Source organism: Tauraco erythrolophus, chromosome 5, assembly GCF_009769465.1.
Source record: "Tauraco erythrolophus isolate bTauEry1 chromosome 5, bTauEry1.pri, whole genome shotgun sequence".
Classification (NCBI taxonomy): domain Eukaryota; kingdom Metazoa; phylum Chordata; class Aves; order Musophagiformes; family Musophagidae; genus Tauraco; species Tauraco erythrolophus.
In genome coordinates this window covers 47,981,853-48,004,166 of record NC_141469.1, presented here as the reverse complement: position 1 = coordinate 48,004,166, position 22,314 = coordinate 47,981,853, and the positions used below count along the sequence as shown (strand labels likewise).

The following is a 22,314-nucleotide window of genomic DNA, read 5'->3' as shown; positions in this document are numbered from 1 at the left end:
AATCTTTCTTCAGCACAGCCAAAATGAATCTCTCAGAGAAGACAAGGCTTTAAGGGTGAAATTCACCTGACAAAATGTAGGCGTTTGCACTTGATTTGGGCATCACGGGACATCCTTCACGGTCAGCAAAGACAGAGAGGTAGTTCTAGGGGAAGAGTCACCCAGACTATTTCAGACACTCCTCTTCAGCTGAGATGAGCTGCAACCTACAACATGCCTAATGAGGTATAGATTTGTTTACTGAAGTCGTGTGACGAATCCTATCCTAAGGTGCTATCCAGACAATTAGCTATACTACAATTAACATGGTCTCCCTGTCAGCACTGGAGGATATTCCAGCTTGCCTGTTTCCACTAAACCACATCGGTCAAGCATCAGACAGCAAACAATTGTGCTAACAGAAAGCCTTGGACTGGAATAGCCTAGTTGTCATGCAGCTCTTAAAAAAACCTAACAAGTTGATGCTGGTTTACTGGAGAAGGGACCAGGAGTGCACAGGCCAACAGCTGAGGACTGTGACAGCTAAACTACCACCATTAGAAGCAGAACTGTTTCCAGCCTCCCAGGCAGTGCACAAGCACCCAGGCATCTCTCAACAAGGCCAAGTGCAAGGTCCTGCACATGGGTCGGGGCAATCCCAAGCACAAGTACAGGCTGGGTGGAGAATGGATCGAGAGCAGCCCTGAGGAAAAGGACTTGGGAGTGCTGGTGGATGAGAAGCTCAACATGAGCTGGCAGTGTGGGCTGGCAGCCCAGAAAGCAAATCATATCCTGGGCTGTATCAAAAGAAGTGTGGCCAGCAGGTCGAGGGAAGTGATTCTGCCCCTCTACTCTGCTCTCGTGAGACCCCACCTGGAATACTGTGTTCAGCTCTGGAGTCCCCAACATAAGAAGGACATGGAGCTACTGGAGCGGGTCCAGAGGAGGGCCACGAACATGATCAGAGGGCTGAAGCACCTCTGCTACGAAGACGGGCTGAGAGAGTTGGTGCTCTTCAGCCTGGAGAAGAGAAGGCTCTGGGGTGATCTTATAGCAGCTTTCCAGTACCTAAAGGAGGCCTACAGGAAAGCTGGAGAGGGACTTTTTACAAGGGCGTGTAGTGATAGGACAAGGGGCAATGGATTCAAACTGAAAGAGGGCAGATCCCGATTAGATATAAGGAAGAAATTTTTTACATTGAGGGTGGTGAGGCACTGGAACAGGTTGCCCAGAGAAGTTGTGGATGCCCCATCCCTGGAAGTGTTTAAGGCCAGGTTGGATGAGGCTTTGGGCAACCTGGTGTAGTGGAGGGTGTCTGTGCCCATGGCAGGGGGGTTGGAACTAGATGGTCTTTAAGGTCCCTTCCAACTCTAACCATTCTATGATTCTGTGATTCATTCTATGATTCTAATGAAGAATCTCAGCTTCAGATCCTGTCCCCTCTCCAGCCACAGCAGCAGCGGCAGCTCCCAAACATATCTCGTTGACAGGCTAGGAGAGTGAGCTAAGAAAGAGACGCGTCCCAAGGCTCCACTAAGGACCTGCACACAAGCAAAGACAAGAGCTGCTCCTGCTGCCAGGCAGACCCACACCACTTTGGAGCAGTTCTCATACCGTTAGTGGTACGGGGTCACAGCATGGAAGTATCTGGCTTGTACTCAACAGCAGAGGAGGTTGCTTATTCTACAAGAAGGATAGTTCGGATCACATCTATCCCTCCAAAGCAGACATAATGAAAACCCGTGTTCCTTTGCCATTTCAGTTTTTGCAATGCTATCTCAGTTTTCCTTGCCAGTCAATATCAAACCTTGCTATCAATACTTAATGTTTAGCATTTCTCACAGGTGTGGAGCCTGACACAAGGTGGCTTTGTGATTTGTAGACAAGTATCACCAGCTCATCACTGCTGACTCGAGAGAAGAATTTTGTTGGTTCACCACAAGATTGCAGCTTCTACATTACCTGCCAGATGCAATTCAAGATTGTTAACCTCTGTACTTTGGCATTGCATCTATGAGCCAAATAAGTTAAGTCAGCTAATGAGCCCTTGCTAACAGCCCATAGGCTTCACAGTCTTGCAGCACATCAAGAAAAGGCTGGATATGTTTCTAATCTTGGGGGAATGGTACCCTATTGATGTGTGAGGTCAAAGCTCAATTGTTTAAGTCACATTTATCCTGGAGCATCATGCTTATATATCAATTACAGCCAGAAATCTCATTTAAATACCTACTTCAAATAGCACTTTTTACTTACCCATACCAAGCTGAACTTTGACAGACCCATTTTAAAAAATGAACAAGAAAAAAAGACCATGAACTTAGTAAGATAGCAGGCAGCAGATAAAATGCCTACACATTGGTAATGTTTCAGCAACACTCTTCTGAGGAAAATAGCTTCAAATTTTAACAGCAAATTCCTTTCCCCAGATTAGGCACCATGTGTAAAGGCTTTAAAGCAGAATATCAGAAGCGTGCAAAATACTGTCCATTTAAAGCCCTTTGAGGACTGAAATGCCCCTTCTTATTCTCCTCCTCCATTTCTTAATGTTGGTGGTGTGGTGTTTTGTTTTTTTTTTTTTGGAGGGGGGGTGTGGGGGGGTGGGAAGTAAAACAGAAGCTACTACTGACTGATAGTTTCTGCCCTGATTGCTTTCTGGTTACAGCACGCTGTGACACCAGGTTCTCATGCACATAGACAGCAAAGCAGACAACTCACATCCCCAGTGACATGCAGTCAGGTGTGTCATTTCAAACAGAGAATGACAGAACAGTCCAGATTGGAAGAGACCTTGAAAGATCATCTAGTCCCACCTTTCATGGGAAAGGGAGCCTAAAGGAGATTGTCTAGCACCCTGTTCAGTCACATCTTGAAAACCTCCAGCCATGGGGATTCTACCACATCCCTCGGGAGGTTGTTGCGGTGAATGATGGTTCTTACTGTAAAAAATTTTCTTTTTTATGTCAAGATTTCTGACATCTTCTGCATTTTTCTAATAAACCTTCTTGGTGCCACTGCGGATGTGCTCATGGGACTCCTGCTGCAGGGTGGGCCAAAAGCCCAGCCGGGCAGTGGGCGAGGGCAGGGGCAGCAGCAATAACCCACCTGGGGACGGGCATGCCGGGCTGGCAGGTCCTGCACTTCCAGGACTGGCCTCAACCTGCTGCCTGGTGGCTGTATCTGCTTCCAGTGGGGAGGCCTGCAGAGAAGAATACAGTAGAAACACAGTGAATACCCTGGAAATAAAAGTATGTGTTAATTCCTCAAGGCAGTACTTGCTGCTTCTTTGTAACATGTTTGAACCAGACTGGTTTAGAGCTCAGCAGGGAGCTGGGGAGTACGTTTCAGAGCAGTGTGTGCCTCTGGGGTGTTGAATCACTGGGCTTTAATCTCCTTTTCAAATTGTTCATCAGCAACCATCATGCGTTTGGTTTGGAAAAGCTCCTACGAGCTTTTAAAATCATAGGATATCTCAGATTGTGTTAGCTGGAGATAAGCATACCTTTCACCCCTAGTTTCCTCTTCCAGAATAACACAAAAACGTATGCATTAGTGAATACATAGCACATACTAGGGTTTGAAAAGTGGCAAAGTAATTAAATACTTCCTTTATTTCATGGTTGTCTAAACAATCTGTTATCTGAAAGGAAAAGCCAGAGTCGGTATTAAAGGTAATGAAATACTTGAAATACTATTAAGAGAGGACTGAAAAAATATGGTGAGACCATATCGAGCCAATAATCCAAATCCCTTTGAAAAACCAGCTTCCTGACCTAGGCTGTTGCAGAGCTAAAACCACACTGTCAAAACAAGGGTAGAGCTTCAGCTGATCTATTTAGCAGCTTTCACTTTACATCCGTTTTCCCAATAGGCAAACCAAGAAAAACCTGCAGAAAACCCAACAGCTGCTGCATAGTGCTTCTAATGCGTAAAAGATCTAGAAAATGGCACATTCAATAGAGGAAAATAAAAAAAAGGCACAGTACTTTTAGAAATAAAAAATAACGTATTTCAGAAGTAGTCTATTGTAGACTTGCTTTCCTGTCCTCCTCCCACCCCTCCATCTTATTAACAGCTGCAAGGGAAGAATATGATGAAATTTCCTCCTTCCTTGGGACAGGATTCAGACCTCCACCTTCTTCATGGATCCTGTTTCCCATCCCCGCAGACCCACATGAGCCTATAGCCCCTCATCCGTTCACGCCCCATGAAGAGAAGACCTGGCCTCTCACAGCTCCGTCATCGGGGATATCCGCTGGCAGTGCCAACAGGACACCAGAGCCTGTCAATATGCTTTGGCTTTGCTGTTGTTAGTGCTTGGGAATCCTGGCCTCTCTTCTCCTCTCTGCAGGAAGGCTTGCTCCAGAGAGGGGCAGGGAATGTGCCTGGGAAGATGCCCTGGGAGGAAACGGCAGGGATCGGTGTGGGGCCGTGGCTGGGGCCAGTGAGCAGCGCCGAGAACAACAGAAGGAGCCGGAGGCTGTCAAGGGCTGTGCTGCTGCCTCACAGCAGGACAGGCGCCAGACCATAGCCATGAGTGTCTACAAGTGGCAGTGCATCTCCGCCAGTGCCTGCTGGGGCTGCCTGCCGCCCTCCTGGCACTTCCCACCACACCCCCACCTCCGCCCACCCTCGCCCTCCACCCCAGGCAAGGCACGGGGACACGTCCCCCACCTGCCTAAAAGCAGTCCTTGAACTGGATGAGGCAGAGAGTGAAATACATGTTCAAAAAAGGCAGCATGGAAAGTCTGAGGACTTCCTCTCCACCATGTCCATCTGTGAGCATGCCTACACCAAGAGCAAACAAGGCACGGAGCTCCTCCTCCATGTGTCACACGCTCCAAGGAGGGACGGTCACTGGAGATGAGGTACAGGCTGAAAAATAGGCGCCAAAGAAACGCTCCAAAGACTGCAAGTCCTGTGCCCCAGAGATCTGCCCCTTGCCATTCTGTTGCTCTTTTCTCCTGTATAACCCACCTCTCCCTTCCTCAGCCCATCTTGATGCCAGTCTGTGTTTCAGTAAGAGTTTTCTCACTGAAAACCCCAGCAGAAGAACTCCGCAACTAAAGAAAATGTCTTCTTCAGCCTCAGTTCTGGCACCTGACATGACAGCAGCCGGGGGGAAACTACTGGAAACCCTTTTCAACTTTGCTCAATGCAGAAATAAGTATTTCTTTTCTCCGTGAGGACAGCCAGGCAGTGTAACAGGCTGCCCAGACAGGCTGTGCCATCTCCATCGTCAGAGGTTTCCAAGATTCAAATGATCAAGCCCTTCGCAACCCAGTCTGACCTCATGCCTGATCCTGCTTTGAGCAGAAGACTCAGCTAGAGACCTACAGCCTGAGTTATTCAACAACGTGCAAACCTCTGTTAAACCTAAACAAATGTCTACTACTGAGAAGCCAGGGTTTGCCATAAGCAAGGTAGATTTTAACTGGAAAAGCAAAAGACACCCACCCAACAACTCTACCCACTGCTCCAAAGCATAAGCCTTCTGAAGAAACTGTTGCAAATTTCAATTATTAATGTTTATATTATTATTAAATGGAACTCACTCTCCACTCTCAAAAAGCAGCTGTCCAAACTTAAAAATTAAAAAAAAAAAGAAAGAAATTCAGCTTTAATTTCAACCTCAGAGGCTTTAAAGCTATAAACAGTGATAAACCGGGGCTGATATAAAAAGTGTTAAACAGCATTACATACACCCAGGGTAGTAAAGTGCCGATGGCAGCTGGAGCTGGGGAAAGAGCATGGCCACGCTGGCCTCTCAGAGGGTTTAAAAAGCTCAGTGAATGTACTTTTATCATCTTTGGGTCTAGAGTTACCTCAGGAACCTAAACGTGGTGCTGTGCCATGTAGCTATCCCGCACAAGTGCAATAACGATATCTATCCATAACTTATATTCAGGAGGTTGAACCAGGTTTAGACCTAGAAGTTATCTATAGAAATTCTTTCAGAGAGGAATAAAAGAAAGAAAGAGCTACTACTTGCTGCAGGAAAATTGAATTTTGCCATGGCATGCTGGAGAAGCTCTGTTCCTGCTCACGAGACTTGACTCTTCCTTCTCCCTCTGCTGAGCAATTAAATGCTAGTGACATAAAGCTAAAAATATAAAACTGATTAGTAAGTAATTTATAATAAAATTAAGTCAACTTCACTGGGGAACTCTCTCATTCCCAGTATTTCTAATTCTATTTATAATACCAAGTATTGTAATATTATCTAGTATTTTAGCCATAAGTATATGACACATTTAAGAAAATTCTTCTACTGATACAGCCAATAAATTATCTTTTCTACCACAGACTATCATTTACTTCTCATAAATACTTTGTAATCAAATGATCATGTTACCACTGAATATGAAAAAGGCATCCATTGTACCCAAGGGGATCATATTTTGATGCGGACACTGAAAAACCAAACAACTTGGCAAGTGACGTTTCTGAGGTGTTTCGGAGGAGCTCTCACTTTGGGATGAAGGACCCACGCAGCCTCTTGGCACCACCCCACGCATTCGCATGGGCAGGGGTGGTATTCTGCAGGACCAGAGAGCCATCCATAGACTGGCTCTGCTGCCGGTGCCTATGAGGGAAGGTCACACAACATCTGCTCGTCCACTGCCACAGGCAACGAAGCCTTCAAGAGAAGTAGGAAAAACCTTGCTGCGTAGGGGCTGTGGTTACCTCTGCCCCCAGAGCCAGGCTGGTGTGAAGACTCTGTCTCGTTACCTCCTGAAAACTGAAGAATGCTGTCTACTCAGATTGGTGTTTTCATTACCCCATGCATCTAGCTATCCAGGAGTCAAAGTGAACTTCCCCATTTAGGATTTAGAAGCCTTAGTCCATGATGGAAAGTTAAATATTGTGATTGCAGTTGCAGTTATGAGCACATTAGTAACAGAGGACAAAGCAACACCTCAGTTCTGCTAACCGAGGTATCCACTTAACAAAGACACGAGCACAGCTGATGATACAGTGTTATTAAACACCTATGAGGCATGAAAATAAATTAGTTCAGTTTGTGGCAGGCAGGACTTTTGTCCCATAAACTAGAATACCAGTCCAATATTTCTTAAATTAAGATCATACAAGCCAGAAATAGCCACATTGCCTATTGGTGTGGCAGAACCTTACATCCTTACAAAACCTTAAAAATAAAATTAACTAGGAACTCCTAAAAAACACAATATCAAAACTACTACAAGAATTCAAACTCCAAAGGAAGTTACAGTAAAACTTTATTAACTCTTATTGTAAATTAAATCAAAACATAGGTCAGTTATCACTACTTGTACACAAAATCACGTGAAATATTGTTACTGAATTTTCTATGAAAACATGACAAAATAAGCTGTCTAGAACCAGCAAGAATGCAGAGATATCAGGAAGAATCAGGTTAGAACTACAGTTCAAGTTCTGTAAAATCACACAGGAATGAAATTGGTTGCAGTTATCAACAGCCACATGTAGAAATTGCCTGGCACATCTTTCAAACGTCTGTGATTGAAATTGTACACTTCTCATTGACTTTAAATTTTTCATACGGTGATTTCCTCATCAAAGCTAGCGTTCCTGTTGTTGTGAGTGGTAATGGTGGCATGACCTGGGGCTGCCACAGCCAAGTGCCTTGCATGCTAAGCCAGAGAGTACTACAGCCAGAACACTGCTCTGACACATTAAATCATCTGTCTCATCTGGCAGCTATATAATGCTATACTCAGGCCAGCTATTAGAAGCAAAGACCAGCATGGAAGAGTAATTGACAGAGAAGCCTGGAAAGTGTTGCAAGAAATAGTACTAAGTATTCCTGCTAGTCATTCTTCTAGAGTTATAACTGCTCGATTGGGATGCAAAATAAGCTCCTGTCACTCATAAACATTGACAAGTGCATGGGTGTCTGGAGGACGGGAGGCATGGGCGCTAGATTTGTAACTATATCCTCAGCAGAGTCTCCTTCTAGCTGCTTTGAAGCTTTGCTGCTCTCACTTCTCATCCTAAACTTTTTTCCCTTCAGGTAGTCCAGCCCTCCACGTATCTTTCCATGTGTGGTTCAAGGCAAAGCTGTCAATCTGGAACAGGCGCACTTACTCTACAAGTGTTTCTTGTAATGAATCAAAGAACAAAGACTTGTCCTACCAGATATGTACAAATCAGGATTGCAACCCTGCTCTCCTGTAGCCTGGCCAACAATCCTCAACCACATGAAAGCTTATACTTTAATCTCAGTTCAATCAGTGGAGTTTTGAAGATGAAGGAGAGTGTTACTTTAAAGAAGTTTATTTTGTGCCAAGCATGCAGTGAGTAGAAATAGACAAGTTTAAGCTAGCTAGTGAAAAATCAAAAGAAAGCAAAAATCTCTCCCCACCATCACCACCTCACCCTGGTATTTTTAAAGTTGCTGTCTATATTTATTTTGTTTTAGTTGATCAGAGCAAAGTTATAATTAGAGCTATAACAAACCAATAATTTCTAAACGCTCATGCAAAGATTGGTTAAAATAAAGTGATGTTACTCACTGACAAATTAATCCCCTTACACTTAAATATGCACAAATACTGTTTTAAAACAAAACATGTGCTTTGCCAACTTCTGATTCAAAGAGCTAGAAGATACAACTTCTCAGCATTGGTAACGTGCCCAACTGTCCTATTTAATGGAAAGAAAACAAGACCTAATGGCTGACAGGTAGGACCAGGGTGAGGAGATGATTCTCATGTTGTTGCTGGCATTGCCACTGACTGATCAGTCAGTCTTTGGGCCTTTGCCTCAGTTTTTCCAGCTGCAATAAGAGAGGCATGCTTTACCTACTGCCTCTCTTAGCAGCATATCACTCCACAAACACCAGCGGGATATTTTCACCCTGCTTATAGGCCAAATTTATCCTTTCTAGCCTTAAGACATAGGCAAAATTGCATAAGCTACTTTGAGTAAATGTAAGTGTCTTGTAAAATCCCCTCTCCAAAAAAATCTAAGTACTCTACTATACACTACAGACACAAGCATAGTTTCTTGATAATATTTTTCTTTATTGTCCTTCCCACCTGCTGCAGTTTTTTGCATCTTATTTCATAGTGGATTCAGGCAGGAGTTACATATGCTTCCTGATCAGTCTCCAATTGTCAATCACTATTTGATTCACCTATAGATAGGGTTCTTCTCTGTCAAAAAGACAACCAACACTGAAGTCTCACCCATATGACATGATCTCTGTGCTTCTCTAGCTCCCCTCAAAACCTCACTCACGTTAGCATTTTAAGTGATGCAACTCGACTAAACTGTTTTCCAAACTTCAGGCCAAAAGAGCTGTTGGAAGTACAGCTGCACAGCATCTTCCCGTAGTGTAGACAACGCCTGAGGCCAGCTGGACAGATTTAGAGCAGGGCTACGAAGCTTCAAAGGGAAGCCTGCCAGGTGGAGAGAAGACAGGACTAGTTCATTTGACAACTGAACTGAAACAGCATGGGAGCAGCCCAGAGAAGGATGGAGGAGGAGGAAGGGGCATGCAAAGAACAGGAAGAGAATCAGGAGGGGAGAACAAGAGGGCCAAAGGTAATGTATATATGAAAAGGAATATATACTTCACAAAAGAAACTCAGGGCAGAGAATGAATGAATAAAATACAAAACCAAAACAAATCTCTGAGCAATCAGAGGGGGAAAAAAAAAACACCTAGAAACGGCATCTCTTAATGGGCAGAGGAATTTGCATCTGTGAATCTTATTCAAAGTCTGGGAAGGACGTAGCTAACAAGAACTGTATCAATAAAGGAAAGTGTACAAATAAGACAGTGAAAGCAAGTTTAGAAAAGGTTTTGAAGATATGCTCGATTTGTAGAAGTTTTCTCAAGGCAAAAGAAACGTCGTTTCTTCCACTCCAGAACAGCTCTGCTTCTTCATCTCAGCTGCTTTTCTATCCCTGTTTCTGTTGTCTTCTCCTCCTCTCCTAAAAATTCAGTAGGGTTAAGCATCAGACAAAAACTATAGCCCTGGCTTCTCCTTGTGGGAGATGATACAGCAGCAGCTTCAGAAGGCTTTCTTACTTCCAAGAACGTGTAGCTTGGAAGCTCCATCCTGCTAGGGAAAAAAACCCCAACCCCTTCTTCCCCTTTGGAGGGCTCACAGTGACAGCTACAGAATCATTCAGCATCCTGCTCAGCAAAAGGCCATGTTTTATGAGGAGTGTGACATGCCCAGAAGGCTCTTTTCTTTCCTCATTTGGATTCCCACCCTTCCTAGGAGGGGTTATACCTTCAGAGGAGAGTTTAGCGTTTCAGACTGTGGATGCAGGCTGACAACGTCGTGTTAAGTTGTCCAGAAACAAAAGTAAAATAGGAACAGGGAGAAGACTGAGCGAAGTGAGTCCAGCGTAGCTGCCTGTTTCTTGCAGGTATGGCCCCAGACTGATCACATCTATATCACGCTGCCTATAGCACTGCTGCTCTGTGCCGCTGCACACGCAGTGCAGAAGCCAAGCATCAGTACCGTGCCCCATCTCTGTAACCTGGCATCTAAGCCCTTCCCATCCATGAACCAGGGCATTCCTGTATGTTCAATACCTAAACTACTGCTCATGCTTAGTCTAAGGTATGAGGACCTGCAAAATTAAAACAAAGCAGGTGGATAAAGAAAAACAAACATCTAGAAGGAACATAACCTTTAATCTTATTGTAGGCTGGCAAATTCCCTTCCAGTCACAGGCAGGTCTCCCTCTTTTTTTCCCCATCACACTCAGTGCATTCTACTTGTTTCCCCATGTAAGATCCCTGCAAAGCAGCCTCCTCTCCTTGCTCTGCTTGACACACATACCTTTGCTTGAAGCTAAAGAGCCAGGAATAATTATAATGATTTGCACTACCCAGTCACATTATTGATGAAATTCTGAAGCTAGCGATACAAAATCCTTAGTTAGAGCAGAGAAACTCTGTCAATAGTACAATTTGTGTGCACACTTGTTTTCGCTAGAAGGCTTCATCATTAAGTGCATTCAAGCTTACAAACCAGGAGGTTATTCTGCAAATGTCAGAGTCACAAGGAACCTGAGAATTCAATCTTTTCTGTCTCCTTTGCCAATATCACAAGGGCTAAGACACTGGAAGCAGAAAACAGACACAGAAAATCTGTGTTCAGCTGGCCACATCATCCCCAAAGCTGTAGAAAGGGAAGGATGAAAGGGCATCAAACAGGTACAATCACACTCAAGCCCTAACAGTGGCTTCTGTTGCTGTTTCAACTCTTCCACAGCTACACTGGTCTGGACATCCTCAAAAAGGAGACAGTAACACTTCCATTCAGCTACTTTTCTGATTGTCATCGTGTTTCTAATCTACAGCAAGCTGAGGCTCTTCTCTATCCTCCAAATATCCAAATACCAGCTCTCCCATATCAGACGCAACACTTACCTGGCTTTTCCCTTACAGTAAATTCATTCTGACAGAAGCAACCTCTGCTTTTCCATCCCTGCAAATCATTCATTTTTGACCCTATACCAGTTCCCTCTAACAGGATCAAGTTTGTGCTCACGGCACATCCCAGCTCTCATGCTTGCTGCAGGCTCCATGGCTTGGTTGTCCATAGCCAGAGCCTGGCATGAAGCAGGGCAGTAAGATAGGGCACAAGCCCTTCGGCATGAATGAACCATGATCGCTCCCTAGGACAGATCCCTGCCTGCTCCCCGTTATCCATCTGGCCAATGCTTCGATGAAATCCGAGATGAAAGCAAAAAATTATCTGGATGAAATCTGAGATGAAAGAAAAAAATTATCATACTCCAACTTTCACCACATCTCTGATTCTCTTTGTTGTTACACAGAAAAGAACCATGAGAACTCCCTCTTCTGCCACTTGTTTGCAACCCTTTTACATGCTTTACTTGCAGTCTGGTCCTTACTTCTTGTTTTGTTTTTACTATCTACTTTTATTACAGTTTTGTAGCATCTAGATTCCTGCTGTGATATGCTCTAGTTTAATTCCTGCCTTTTCCTCTGGGGAGGAGGGGGAGAGAAAGATGAAAAGGTAAAATTAATTTGTTTCTTTGATAAGGCAGTTAAGAAGCACATTGGCCCCTCTGAGCATTTCAATAGGTTATCCCCCTTTCTAATATTTCTGAGAGGGGAATGAAAGCTGAATGCTCAAAACTGCCAGCACATCCACATCCCCTTCTTTGAAAATCGAAAACTGAGACTAATTATAATGGCTCGCACAGTCCAATTATGTTGCCGATCTAATCAGTTAACATCAGGAGAAGCGCTGAATAAATCCGCACAATAGTTGGGACACAGAGTAGATTTCTCCCTGGCCCAGCACATTTAACGCACGCTTATCAGCTGCATGACATCTGAAAAAAAAGAGATGCTGGCTGCAAAAAGTTTTTGAATCTTCTCCTCCCATTTCTCTACTCACATCCCAAAGGAAGAAGCCTTTAATTTACAAAGGATTTGGGTTTTTTTTTAATTGTCCAAGCACACCTTCTTGAAATAAAGCAAACATAAGCACTCGAGTTTCATTAGTTAGTGATTAAATACGTTACGAGACAGAAAATTGGCAGAGAAAGTAAGGCTGGTTTGTTCGTGTTGGTCTTACTGTTGGCTCTTTGTGCACACTTTGAGTGGCAGGCCTCTGTAAACTGAGCTCAACACTTGTGGGGTCCTTCTTCAACTCTACCGGGGGCCTGTCCCCTCTGGCTACTCCGTCAAATTTCAGAGATCTGCTTGGCGAAGGAGTAAATGTTACTGTTGTACACTCTTTATCCTTTTCTTCCACGCCGTTGAAATTCTCTCCGTTCACGCTGACTTTTCCATCTACCTGCAGAATACAGTTAAATAAATATGCTGAGGCAATTAGCATTCAAAGGAATTTAGGAAATTAGGACTTCAACATGATTTTAAGATTGTTAACGCAGTCTATGCCATCAGTGAAGGACAGAGCCAAGCACACATTTCATTCGACTGGCAAAGATGGAGGAAAATCCTATTCCGGGAAGTCACAAACAAAACACAGACAGAAGGTAATAATTTTTCTGGATTCCCTAGTTTCCCACATTCCGTTCTCCCAGTAACATACAGACAGCCTTTGTGTGCATCACAGATCAATGGATTTTAGAAGAACCACAAAGCTTTATGGTAAATTTAGATGAAAACTGCTAAGTTTTGCATTGCCTCATGCAAGAGGCGAGCAGGTTCTCCAGGGCTAATCACACTGAACTGCTATGTAACCTGACGACCTCCCAGCAGTATTAGTAGATAGTGCTTTTTGAAGCACCGTCATGTGAACTTTGAAGGGTCAGGAGCAGCAGAGCTCATCCACTTGTTTCTTTACTGTTCATAACAGGGAAGCAAGGAACCAAAAAATAAAACTAGGCATTCCACCTTCTCCATGAGGTGGTAAAATAAACAGCTGCTTTCCCAGAAAATTATTTTACGCAGTTTCCATGAAAAGGAGAGCACAGGAACAGTTTAACTACTTTGTTCTCAGCGTCAAGCTAGCTCCTTGGTGGGCATATATTCATTCTTCCCTTCAGCATGGAAAAAAATACAAAATAAGCTCTAGCTTCTTCCTCTGCACTGACACAGCTTCCTCTTGGCACTTCAATACTTTGTAATTATGTTCTGAATGGAGATGACATGTAAAGACTTCCTTCGATTCGGAGGGCTGTTTGTAGAAGCCATGGTATACATGAAAGAAGTCTTGCCACAAAGAACTCGCAAGCCATTCACTGTAAGAGGGCTCCAACGGAGAAAGACCAGGAGAGGACTAGGCAGGAGTAACACCAGATTGTTCCTGTCTAGCTACAGCACGGATGTTTATAGGCTTGTCACCAGGGTGGGAGTTTTAAATAGATCTGAAGGAGGGCTTAGCTACTCTGTGCACTGAGATCCTTCCTTGCAAAACGATCATCACAGGAGACAGCGCAAAGGTGAAGGAGTAAATACGGACAGACTCTTCTCTGCTAGTCACCGGACTTTGAGGGAATAATAGCAGAGATAGTGATTTCTAAGAGAAGCTATCTGGGATATATATGGCGATTAGTAATCTTGGGTTTCTCCACAGGTACTGCATAAACAAAAAACCCAGGAAAAAACAAGCTCAGAGCTAAGCCGCTCCATGGGAACTTTTCATTTATTTCACCGTTACTGAAAACTGATGCAACGAGTGCCAGAACTGCTTTATCGAACTGAAACACAGTTTAAGAAAACAAAGTTCTTCCCATCTCATCCTCCCTGCCCCACTCCTTATTTCACCATTTTTCAGTACTTTACTTCTTGAGTAAAGAGCTTGGATACCTCAAGAGCGGCACTCCAACTTAGTATATGCCATCAGCGCTAAGCTGAGGGCAAACTCTTCCCGCTGACTTCTTGTACACGTGCATCAGAGGTCTGTTCTCTATCTGAGGGTGACGAACTAAGGGGCCATCTCCGAGGCGCTGGGGATCCTCAGCTCTGACAGACGTGGAGGGCGGTGAAGGCAGTTAGCACCTCGTGCAATCAGCTCCCAGGCAGAGGAGAAACAGCCTGGTTCCACAAGCAGTTTCACCCCTTCTGACTGCTTTTCAGATGAAAAGGTTCCCTCCCTTTTCTCACTGCCACCATCCACTCAACACAGTACTGCTCTTAGGGTTTACTTCCAAATGCAAGTGTGACCAGACACTGAGCCCCAAGTCTTCTGGGACTGTGTGCTGCATTATCTAGTAGAGAGGCAGGTCATGGAAGATCTCAAAAACAAAAAAGCCAGGAAAACACCAGCAGGCCACACCATCTATTTTAGTATCTCTGTTTAGACTAAGACATTTCTCTATTTATATTAGGGAGGAAAACCAAATGTTTGAATGATCAGGACAGATGCCCTGGCTGCAGAGTTAAGCAAACATACTCCTTTCCTTCTGATCTGGAGCAAGTCAACACATTGTCACCAGAGCTGAGAATCATCGAGAGACTGGTGTTTCACAGGAAAATAATGCTACAGCTACATGTGCTGGTGAATGAATCCTACTGAGACAAATTGCATTCTTCCACATCAAGCAAATACGACCTAGACAGACTTTTAGTGGTGGTTGTTGGTGGGGAGAAGCATCCTTGAGTTAGTTTCTCCCCACATATGTAAAATATGTACGCATTAACGTGAAGGTGATCTTGGTCCTCTGAGGAAAAAAGAGGCATGAATCAGAAAAAAACCCAAAGATCCATGATTCACTGATGTCTAAAATGTAATCTCTAGGGGAATACCAACTGAGGTATAAGAGAAACAGGAATTACCAGTTTCACATTTCAACTAGGAAACACAGTGGGGGGGGGGGTTCCACAAGAGCCGGGACAGACTTCAAGAGATTACAGACATCACAACACACTTTTTCACCATCTATACAAAGCTGACTTCATTTTTAAAAAAGTAAATAACCTGAATATACCTGGTAGCAATTCTACTGGGACATCAGCAGGGCTGCAGGTACCCCTGCACGCCACTTCCACAGAAGCAGAGAGCGATGGCAGGCGCAAGGGGACCAGAACTCTATAGGCTGGGGCACTCATGCCCATAGGCTTCACATTGCCAATAGCAGAGGCTACAGTGAGACTTCAGGAAGCTCCAGTTTTGGTACAGGCACTGTTAGAAGTGGATTTCTTCAAACTTGACTTGTTCTGGCCTGTTCTCTCTAACACATCCCAGTTCTATGCTTTCTCCATCACTGGTTCAGTATCTTACTCCCATTCTCCACACCCACCCAGTCCAAGGATATATTTCTCAGGTTTCATATAGAATCATAGAATGGTTAGGGTTGGAAGGGACCTCAAAGATCATCTAGTTCCAACCCCCATGCCATGGGCACAGACACCCTCCACTACACCAGGTTGCCCAAAGCCTCAGCCAGCCTGGCCTTGAACACCTCCACGGATGGGGCATCCACAACTTCCCTGGGCAACCTGTTCCAGTACCTCACCACTATCAACGTAAATAATTTCTTTCTTATATCTAACCTAAATCTGCCCTCTTTCAGTTTAAATCCATTGCCCCTTGTCCTATCACTACATGCCCTTGGAAAAAGTCCCTCTCCAGCTTTCCTATAGGTCCCCATTAGGTATTGGAAAGCTGTTATACGATCAAACCGGAGCCTTCTCTTCTCCAGGCTGAACAGCCCCAACTCTCTCAGCCTGTCTTCATAGCAGAGGTGCTCCAGCCCTCGGATCATCTTCGTGGCCCTCCTCTGGACTCGTTCCAGTAGCTCCATGTCCTTCTTGTGTTGGGGACTCCAGAGCTGAATGCAGTATTCCAGGTGGGGTCTCACGAGAGCAGAGCAGAGGGGCAGAATCACTTCCCTCGACCTGCTGGCCACGCTCCTTTTGATACAGCCCAGGATACGGTTGGCTTTCTGGGCTGCCAGTGCACATTGCCGGCTCATGTTGAACTTCTCATCAACCAGCATTCCCAAGTCCTTTTCCTCAGGGCTGCTCTCAATCCATTCTCTGCCCAGCCTGTACTTATGCATGGGATTGCCCTGACCGACGTGCAGGACCTTGCACTTGGCCTTGTTGAACTTCATTAGGTTCTCACAGGCCCATCTCTCCAGCCTGCCAAGGTCCCTCTGGACAGCATCTCCTCCCTCCAGCGCGTCCACAACACCACACAACTTGGTGTCATTTGCAAACTTGCTGAGGGTGCACTCAATCCCACTGTCCATGTTGCCAACAAAGATGTTAAATAGCACTGGTCCCAGTACCAACCCCTGAGGAACACCACTCGTCACTGGCCCCCACGTGGACATTGAACCGTTGACCACAACTCTTTGAGAGCGACCATCCAGCCAATTCCTTATCCACCGAGTGGTCCATCCATCAAAACCATGTCTTTCCAGTTTAGAGATAAGGATGTCATGTGGGACTGTATCAAATGCTTTGGATAAGTCCAGGTAGACCATGTCAGTTGCTCTTCCCCTATCCATCAATGCTGTAACCTCATCATAGAAGGCCACCAAATTAGTCAGGCAGGATTTGCCCTTAGTGAAGCCATGCTGGCTGTCACCAATCACCTCCTTGTTTTCTATGTGCCTTAGCATAGTCACCAGGAGGATCTGCTCCATGATCTTGCCGGGCACAGAGGTGAGACTGACTGGCCTGGAGTTCCCTGGGTCTTCTTTTTTCCCCTTTTTAAAGACGGGGGCTATGTTTCCCCTTTTCCAGTCATTGGGAACTTCACCAGATTGCCACGACTTCTGAAATATGATGGATAGCGGCTTAGCAACTTCATCAATCAACTTCATATCCCAGTGTCAGTGTCTTCTCCTATCCCCTTCCCCCACAAATCTCATAGCTGGCTCCTTATTCCAGACAGCTCTGCTTTCATCCAAGCTCTCTTACTTCTTTTATTCCCATAATCTTTGTGCAGTTCTTGCAACCCAGCGTGGTCACTCTCCCTCTCTCACTAGCAATCCCCAGTTACACCACTGCCTCAGTACCAATCTACTTCCCTAAACCTGCATGGACAGCCTATATCCCTTCTTTACACCAGTGAAGCAGCTTTCCCTATTCATCCCTGGTTAGAAGCGTGTTTAGGACTGAGTATCTTTGGGCAAGCGGGCTCTTAACACTGAAGGAGTAGGGACTCTCCACACTGAATATGTGCAAACTGTAGCGTTTCAAAGGCTTATGACTTGGCTGAACAAGACAGACTTGTTCAGGTATGGCAAAAATCAGACCCTTGACACAAAAATCAGACCCTTTGCTCCAAAAGTCAGGGCCTCCATGCTCCCTGCCTCTTCTCTTTTGTTTAAAAAGAAAAAAATATGACAACACACTCACTCTTAACTTCTTTCTCAGAAAACGACTTGCTTTTTTCTTAGAGGCTCCCCTTTCCCTGTCTTTCCTCAAACAAATTTAGCCTGAGGAAAAATGACCAGCACAAATATTCCAGTCTGGACAGGTCAAGTTTCTAAGAAGGTTGGTAACCAAGAAGAGACCACTAGACTGGGCAGCACAAAGTGGGAAGCCATTTTATAACATCAGAAGGCAGCAACCATTTTCTACATAATTGCATTAAACATCCATATGTTCAGATGATTTAGCCAGGATCTCTCTGCCTCCTGATTGACTCTGGGGAGTGCAACGTATCCTACCTTAAAGTTCTTTAAAACTTCCTGTGTATTTTTGGGTTGTGAGTAAGGCTTGGGTGTCAGCATAGGCACAGCCTTGGAGACAACGCTTTTGCTGGGAGATGTGCGGCCCGTGGAACTGCTGGGCTCTAGTTCAGCGGTGGGAACAATGGTTGCTTCAATGGTGGCAGTGAATTTTGGAGCAGGCAGAGACTGTTGCCTTAAATATCTCAGAGGATTCGGGTCTTTCAGTGGTGAATTTGGCTCCACTGAATGGCTTCTTTCCAGAATTTTTGGCATCTGCAAACGCTCAAGGACAGCTTCACTGATAGTGAATCTTTCGATGTATTGCTGGAGGATGCTCTCGGCCTCCTCCTGTGACTTTGCATTCTTGTACGCCTCATGAAGCTCCCGCTCTCTTCTCTCTCTGCAAGGAGACAACACAAGAGAGAGCACTGCATTAAAGTTAACGACGGAAATCACTCCTATTTCCTCTGCTCCATCAACATCCTTCCCTTCCCCTCATTCCAGAGCTGCAGGCAAGGCTGCCCACAGTTACCTATCCCCTATGGAGCACACAGCATTTTCAGACATGCCACTGCACTTGAGTAAAACAACATACTTCTCTTCCACAATTTCTCGGTAGGTTTTGATGCTTTTTCTGCGCTCATTCATTCCGTCTCCAGACAATAACCTTTCCATTTTCTTTCTCTCAGCTTCTTTTTTTATTAAATCCTGTGAAGCGCTCCTTCGACGACTCTTCCATCGAGCCAGGTCCTGTGAGAGAAGGCAGGCACCTGAATGCAGATTTGCAAATAGCTAAAAACTGGCCATAGGAACCAATGAACCCAGCCAGCCACTTTGCAATGCTTGGTCCTAGCAGTGGACCAGGCTCCCACTACCTGCAGGCAGCGATATTTATTTTAAAGAGAAAAGGAGATTATATCATAAAAGGAAGATGTTGCCTGACTGATCTTTCTCCTAACAGCAGGATCTAGTAAGGATTTCACAGCTCTACTGGTATATTTTCTTTTTGGCTTTGTAGTGTTGCAGAAGCATGCAAGGTAATAACACCAGGAAATCTGGCCTAAAAGGACCAGTCAGGGCACTCATTTTCGCTTGGGCCAACATTAAGGACAAAGCCTGGTTCCCCAGGAAGATAAAGTAGAAAAATTATGTTTGGTGAAGAATTTTTATAATCAGATGTGTGGGAGGCAGGAGTTCATTAGAGGAAGGGGCATCGTTTCACCATGAACTACAGCCGCACTGATAGCCTGCCTTGGAGAGCCGACAGTCCCATACTTTGCCCAGGCTATCAGCCAACTACATGCGAGCATGATTCACCCATGCTTTTTTTTTTTTTTTTGACAGTGTGGCATCCAAACTTAAATTCTTTCTCGTGGACTTCCTCTAATATTTTGGACTCTGATCTGAGCAACACGAGTTAGGGACTAAAGTGGCTCCACCTGGTTGGCGTGAGACATGACAGAGTAAAAAGCCTATGGTTTGTATCCAGCTATACAGATATGTCCTTGTTGGAGCAATGATCTTACTCTTTCTGGAATCTGCCTGCCCAAAATTGTCCAGAAGATCCACTGAATCTGGTTCTTTACCCTTCTTGCAAAACCAGCCTGACACTAAAACAGAGGGTCACAGGAGATACCTGTTACAGGCACCTATGTCTTGCATCCTGCTTGAGTTACGAATTCACAAGTCCTGGAGAATACAGAAACAAGACCTTTTCACTTTAAAAGTATTACAGTAAAGAAGTTTCGTAAGCTGTAAAATTTCTTTGCAGCCAACTAGTAAAGGAACAAAATTTTACATGTAAAAAATAACCTCTGCAAAACTTCTGCAAAGAAAAATAACTTCCTAGGAAACTGTAGGGGCACATTTGTCATTAACTTTACAACATCAGGAGATTAGTATACAGATTATATTTCATGCACTCTAACAAATTCTGGTCTTAATAAAAACCAGAGATTCTGTACACATACTCAATTCAAAGGCTGTTTCATTAATTACATGGTTTTCCAGATATTTTAATTGCATTTTTATTGGTAAACAGCAGAAGGTATGGCAAGCATAACTTATTTTATTAAAACCAGGAACAAACCTTGTCACTTTTAATTTAGCTTAAAACCACAAATTATTGACGCTACACTCAAGGGAATGCTCATTAAAGTATTTCTTCACATGACCTACATATATCAGTCTATAATCCCCTTCTTGAAACATAAGCCTTTCATTTTCCTCAGTTACTAATTATTCTTATTGAAGTACTGAAGCATTTCTTTATTCAGCTACTCCCACTATTGCCTATTGTTTGGAAATTAAGTTTTACATTAGCAAATTTCATAACATAAGCCCTCCTGCTCTTTTTGTAATTAAAAACCAGACATGTTTATCTTTTCCAGCTCTGATGCTTTAGAATAACAACAATTAAAAAAAGCCACGAAACTGTTAATTGTTGGCAAATTTACAGCACGGACATATAAAAAATATCACCATGAATGTGGTGTCGTCTCCATAAAGCCCTTTGAGTGCCAAGGACATTCCAGTGAGGGCAGTTTTAGTACCTCTTCAGAACTTCTAGTTCAGTGTAGAAGGTGCTGAGGGACTGGAAAACTTATGCACTTTAGCTCAGAGGATTTTCCATTCAACAGCAGAGAGTTCTCAAACCTCTTGAATGCCTTTGGACTCATTCTTATCTCTGCTGGGAAATTATAGCTTCCCACACATACAGACCTCTCAGCTGAAATCTTTCATTGTTCTACTAGGAAAAGTTATTTCTTAGTTGTATATATTTTTATTTTGTTGTCTTTTCCTTGAATTTTCTACCAAAAACCTCTCTGAAATGTTTCACCGACCTTACAGTGGGACATTACTGTACTAGCTGCTTGGAGAGATGTGGGTTTTGTTGTTTGGTTTTTTTAATTACAAAAAGATGTCCCAAATCCCTCATTTAAAATAAGTCTTTAGGAACGCACAGGACTGATACTAGAACTCTTGATACTAACTTACCTGCGAATCATGCTTTTCAGTCCTTATTAATTTGCTGAAGATAATGGCAAATGCCAGGACAGCTTAAAATAAACACATTGAGGAAAGAGGGTTTTGAAAGGCCTTGTAACCCAAAGCAGGGTGTAGCTAACTTGAAGAGTAATTTGTTTGCTAAGACAAGATGCAAAATGTTAGCGTTTTCTGTATCTATGCAAATTTATTAAAGCCAAGTCCAACCTATTTATTCGCTGTCCTGCCGAGTCTTGTATTTTGTCACTTTGGACATTTAATAATTATAAAAGTTGGAGAAATCAGCAGTTAGAAGCTGTTCTGCTTCCTAATCACAGTTTAATTACATCTTTTTAAAAAAGCAAAATACCTGGTGCACATGCAGAGACACCAGAAGGTCTTGTATTATGTAATTTACATCAAATTATTAACTTCTATGCTCTTAGCAACAACTCATTGAGGGGAAAAAAAATGGAAAAAAGCTCCTGATTATTTTAGTGCTACAGAACAACTGTAGATTTAGGAGGTTGCACTTTTTTTGCCTAGTTAGTCGGCCTCAACGGCAGCATTGCAGATGATGTTGCATACTCACATCTTGCCATCTGGTCTCATCCTCTTTCAGCTGGTTGTGTATGTTCTGCAGTTTCTCATGGCGAGCTTTGCTATGAGGCTGAGTCACAGCTTCTTCTTCACATCTCATGTCAAACATGCTCATACTCCTAAACACGGGGGGAAAAAGAAGCGGTGCAGCGTTATTTAAAGGCTTATATTCCTTCAGCTTGTTAGAGTGAAAGCCACATGAGGGTGCTACAGCAGAATCAGACACCTGCACCGTTTCGAAGCTCCCAAAAGCAGCAGTCCCCTAGAAGGACCAGTTAGCATCCCTATGGCTCCCACATAGTACTCCGGGCATCATACTCCTCAACTTTCTCTTGTTTTTCTTAGTCAACAGCAAGTTCGTCTCTCACTAAGACGCACTACTAACGTTACACCTCCATCAATAGCTCTTATTAAAATCATTCTATTCAGAGCTGAGCTCAGAACATTTTACTTTCTGAAGATTCATTTCCCACTGAATTTTCAAGACCCTTCCAATTAACACGGCAGACAGAAGACTCCATTTCAGTATAAAACAAGAGAGGCTTGAGAAGTATATTAGGGGCAGCATGGCTGGCTAAACACTATTCGTACAAAACTGCAGAGAGCCCGCCCAGAGAAGTACACGCAGCACAAACAGCATGGTACTTC

At 43.9% G+C, this 22,314-nt stretch overlaps 1 protein-coding gene across 3 annotated transcripts in view; it reads right to left on the bottom strand.

Annotated features, from left to right (window-relative positions):
• Nucleotides 1–22,314, bottom strand: part of LIMCH1 (LIM and calponin homology domains 1) — a 187,776-nt gene that overhangs the window by 18,829 nt on the left and 146,633 nt on the right. For all 3 annotated transcript variants that reach the window (XM_086611392.1, XM_086611391.1, XM_086611393.1), the window contains 5 exons: nucleotides 21,659–21,785; nucleotides 18,677–18,831; nucleotides 18,079–18,481; nucleotides 12,561–12,782; nucleotides 3,085–3,178 (listed from right to left, as the gene is read on the bottom strand). In XM_086611392.1, the coding sequence (XP_086467518.1) occupies nucleotides 3,085–3,178; nucleotides 12,561–12,782; nucleotides 18,079–18,481; nucleotides 18,677–18,831; nucleotides 21,659–21,785 (1,001 nt within the window). The remainder of the gene's footprint in view (nucleotides 1–3,084; nucleotides 3,179–12,560; nucleotides 12,783–18,078; nucleotides 18,482–18,676; nucleotides 18,832–21,658; nucleotides 21,786–22,314) is intronic.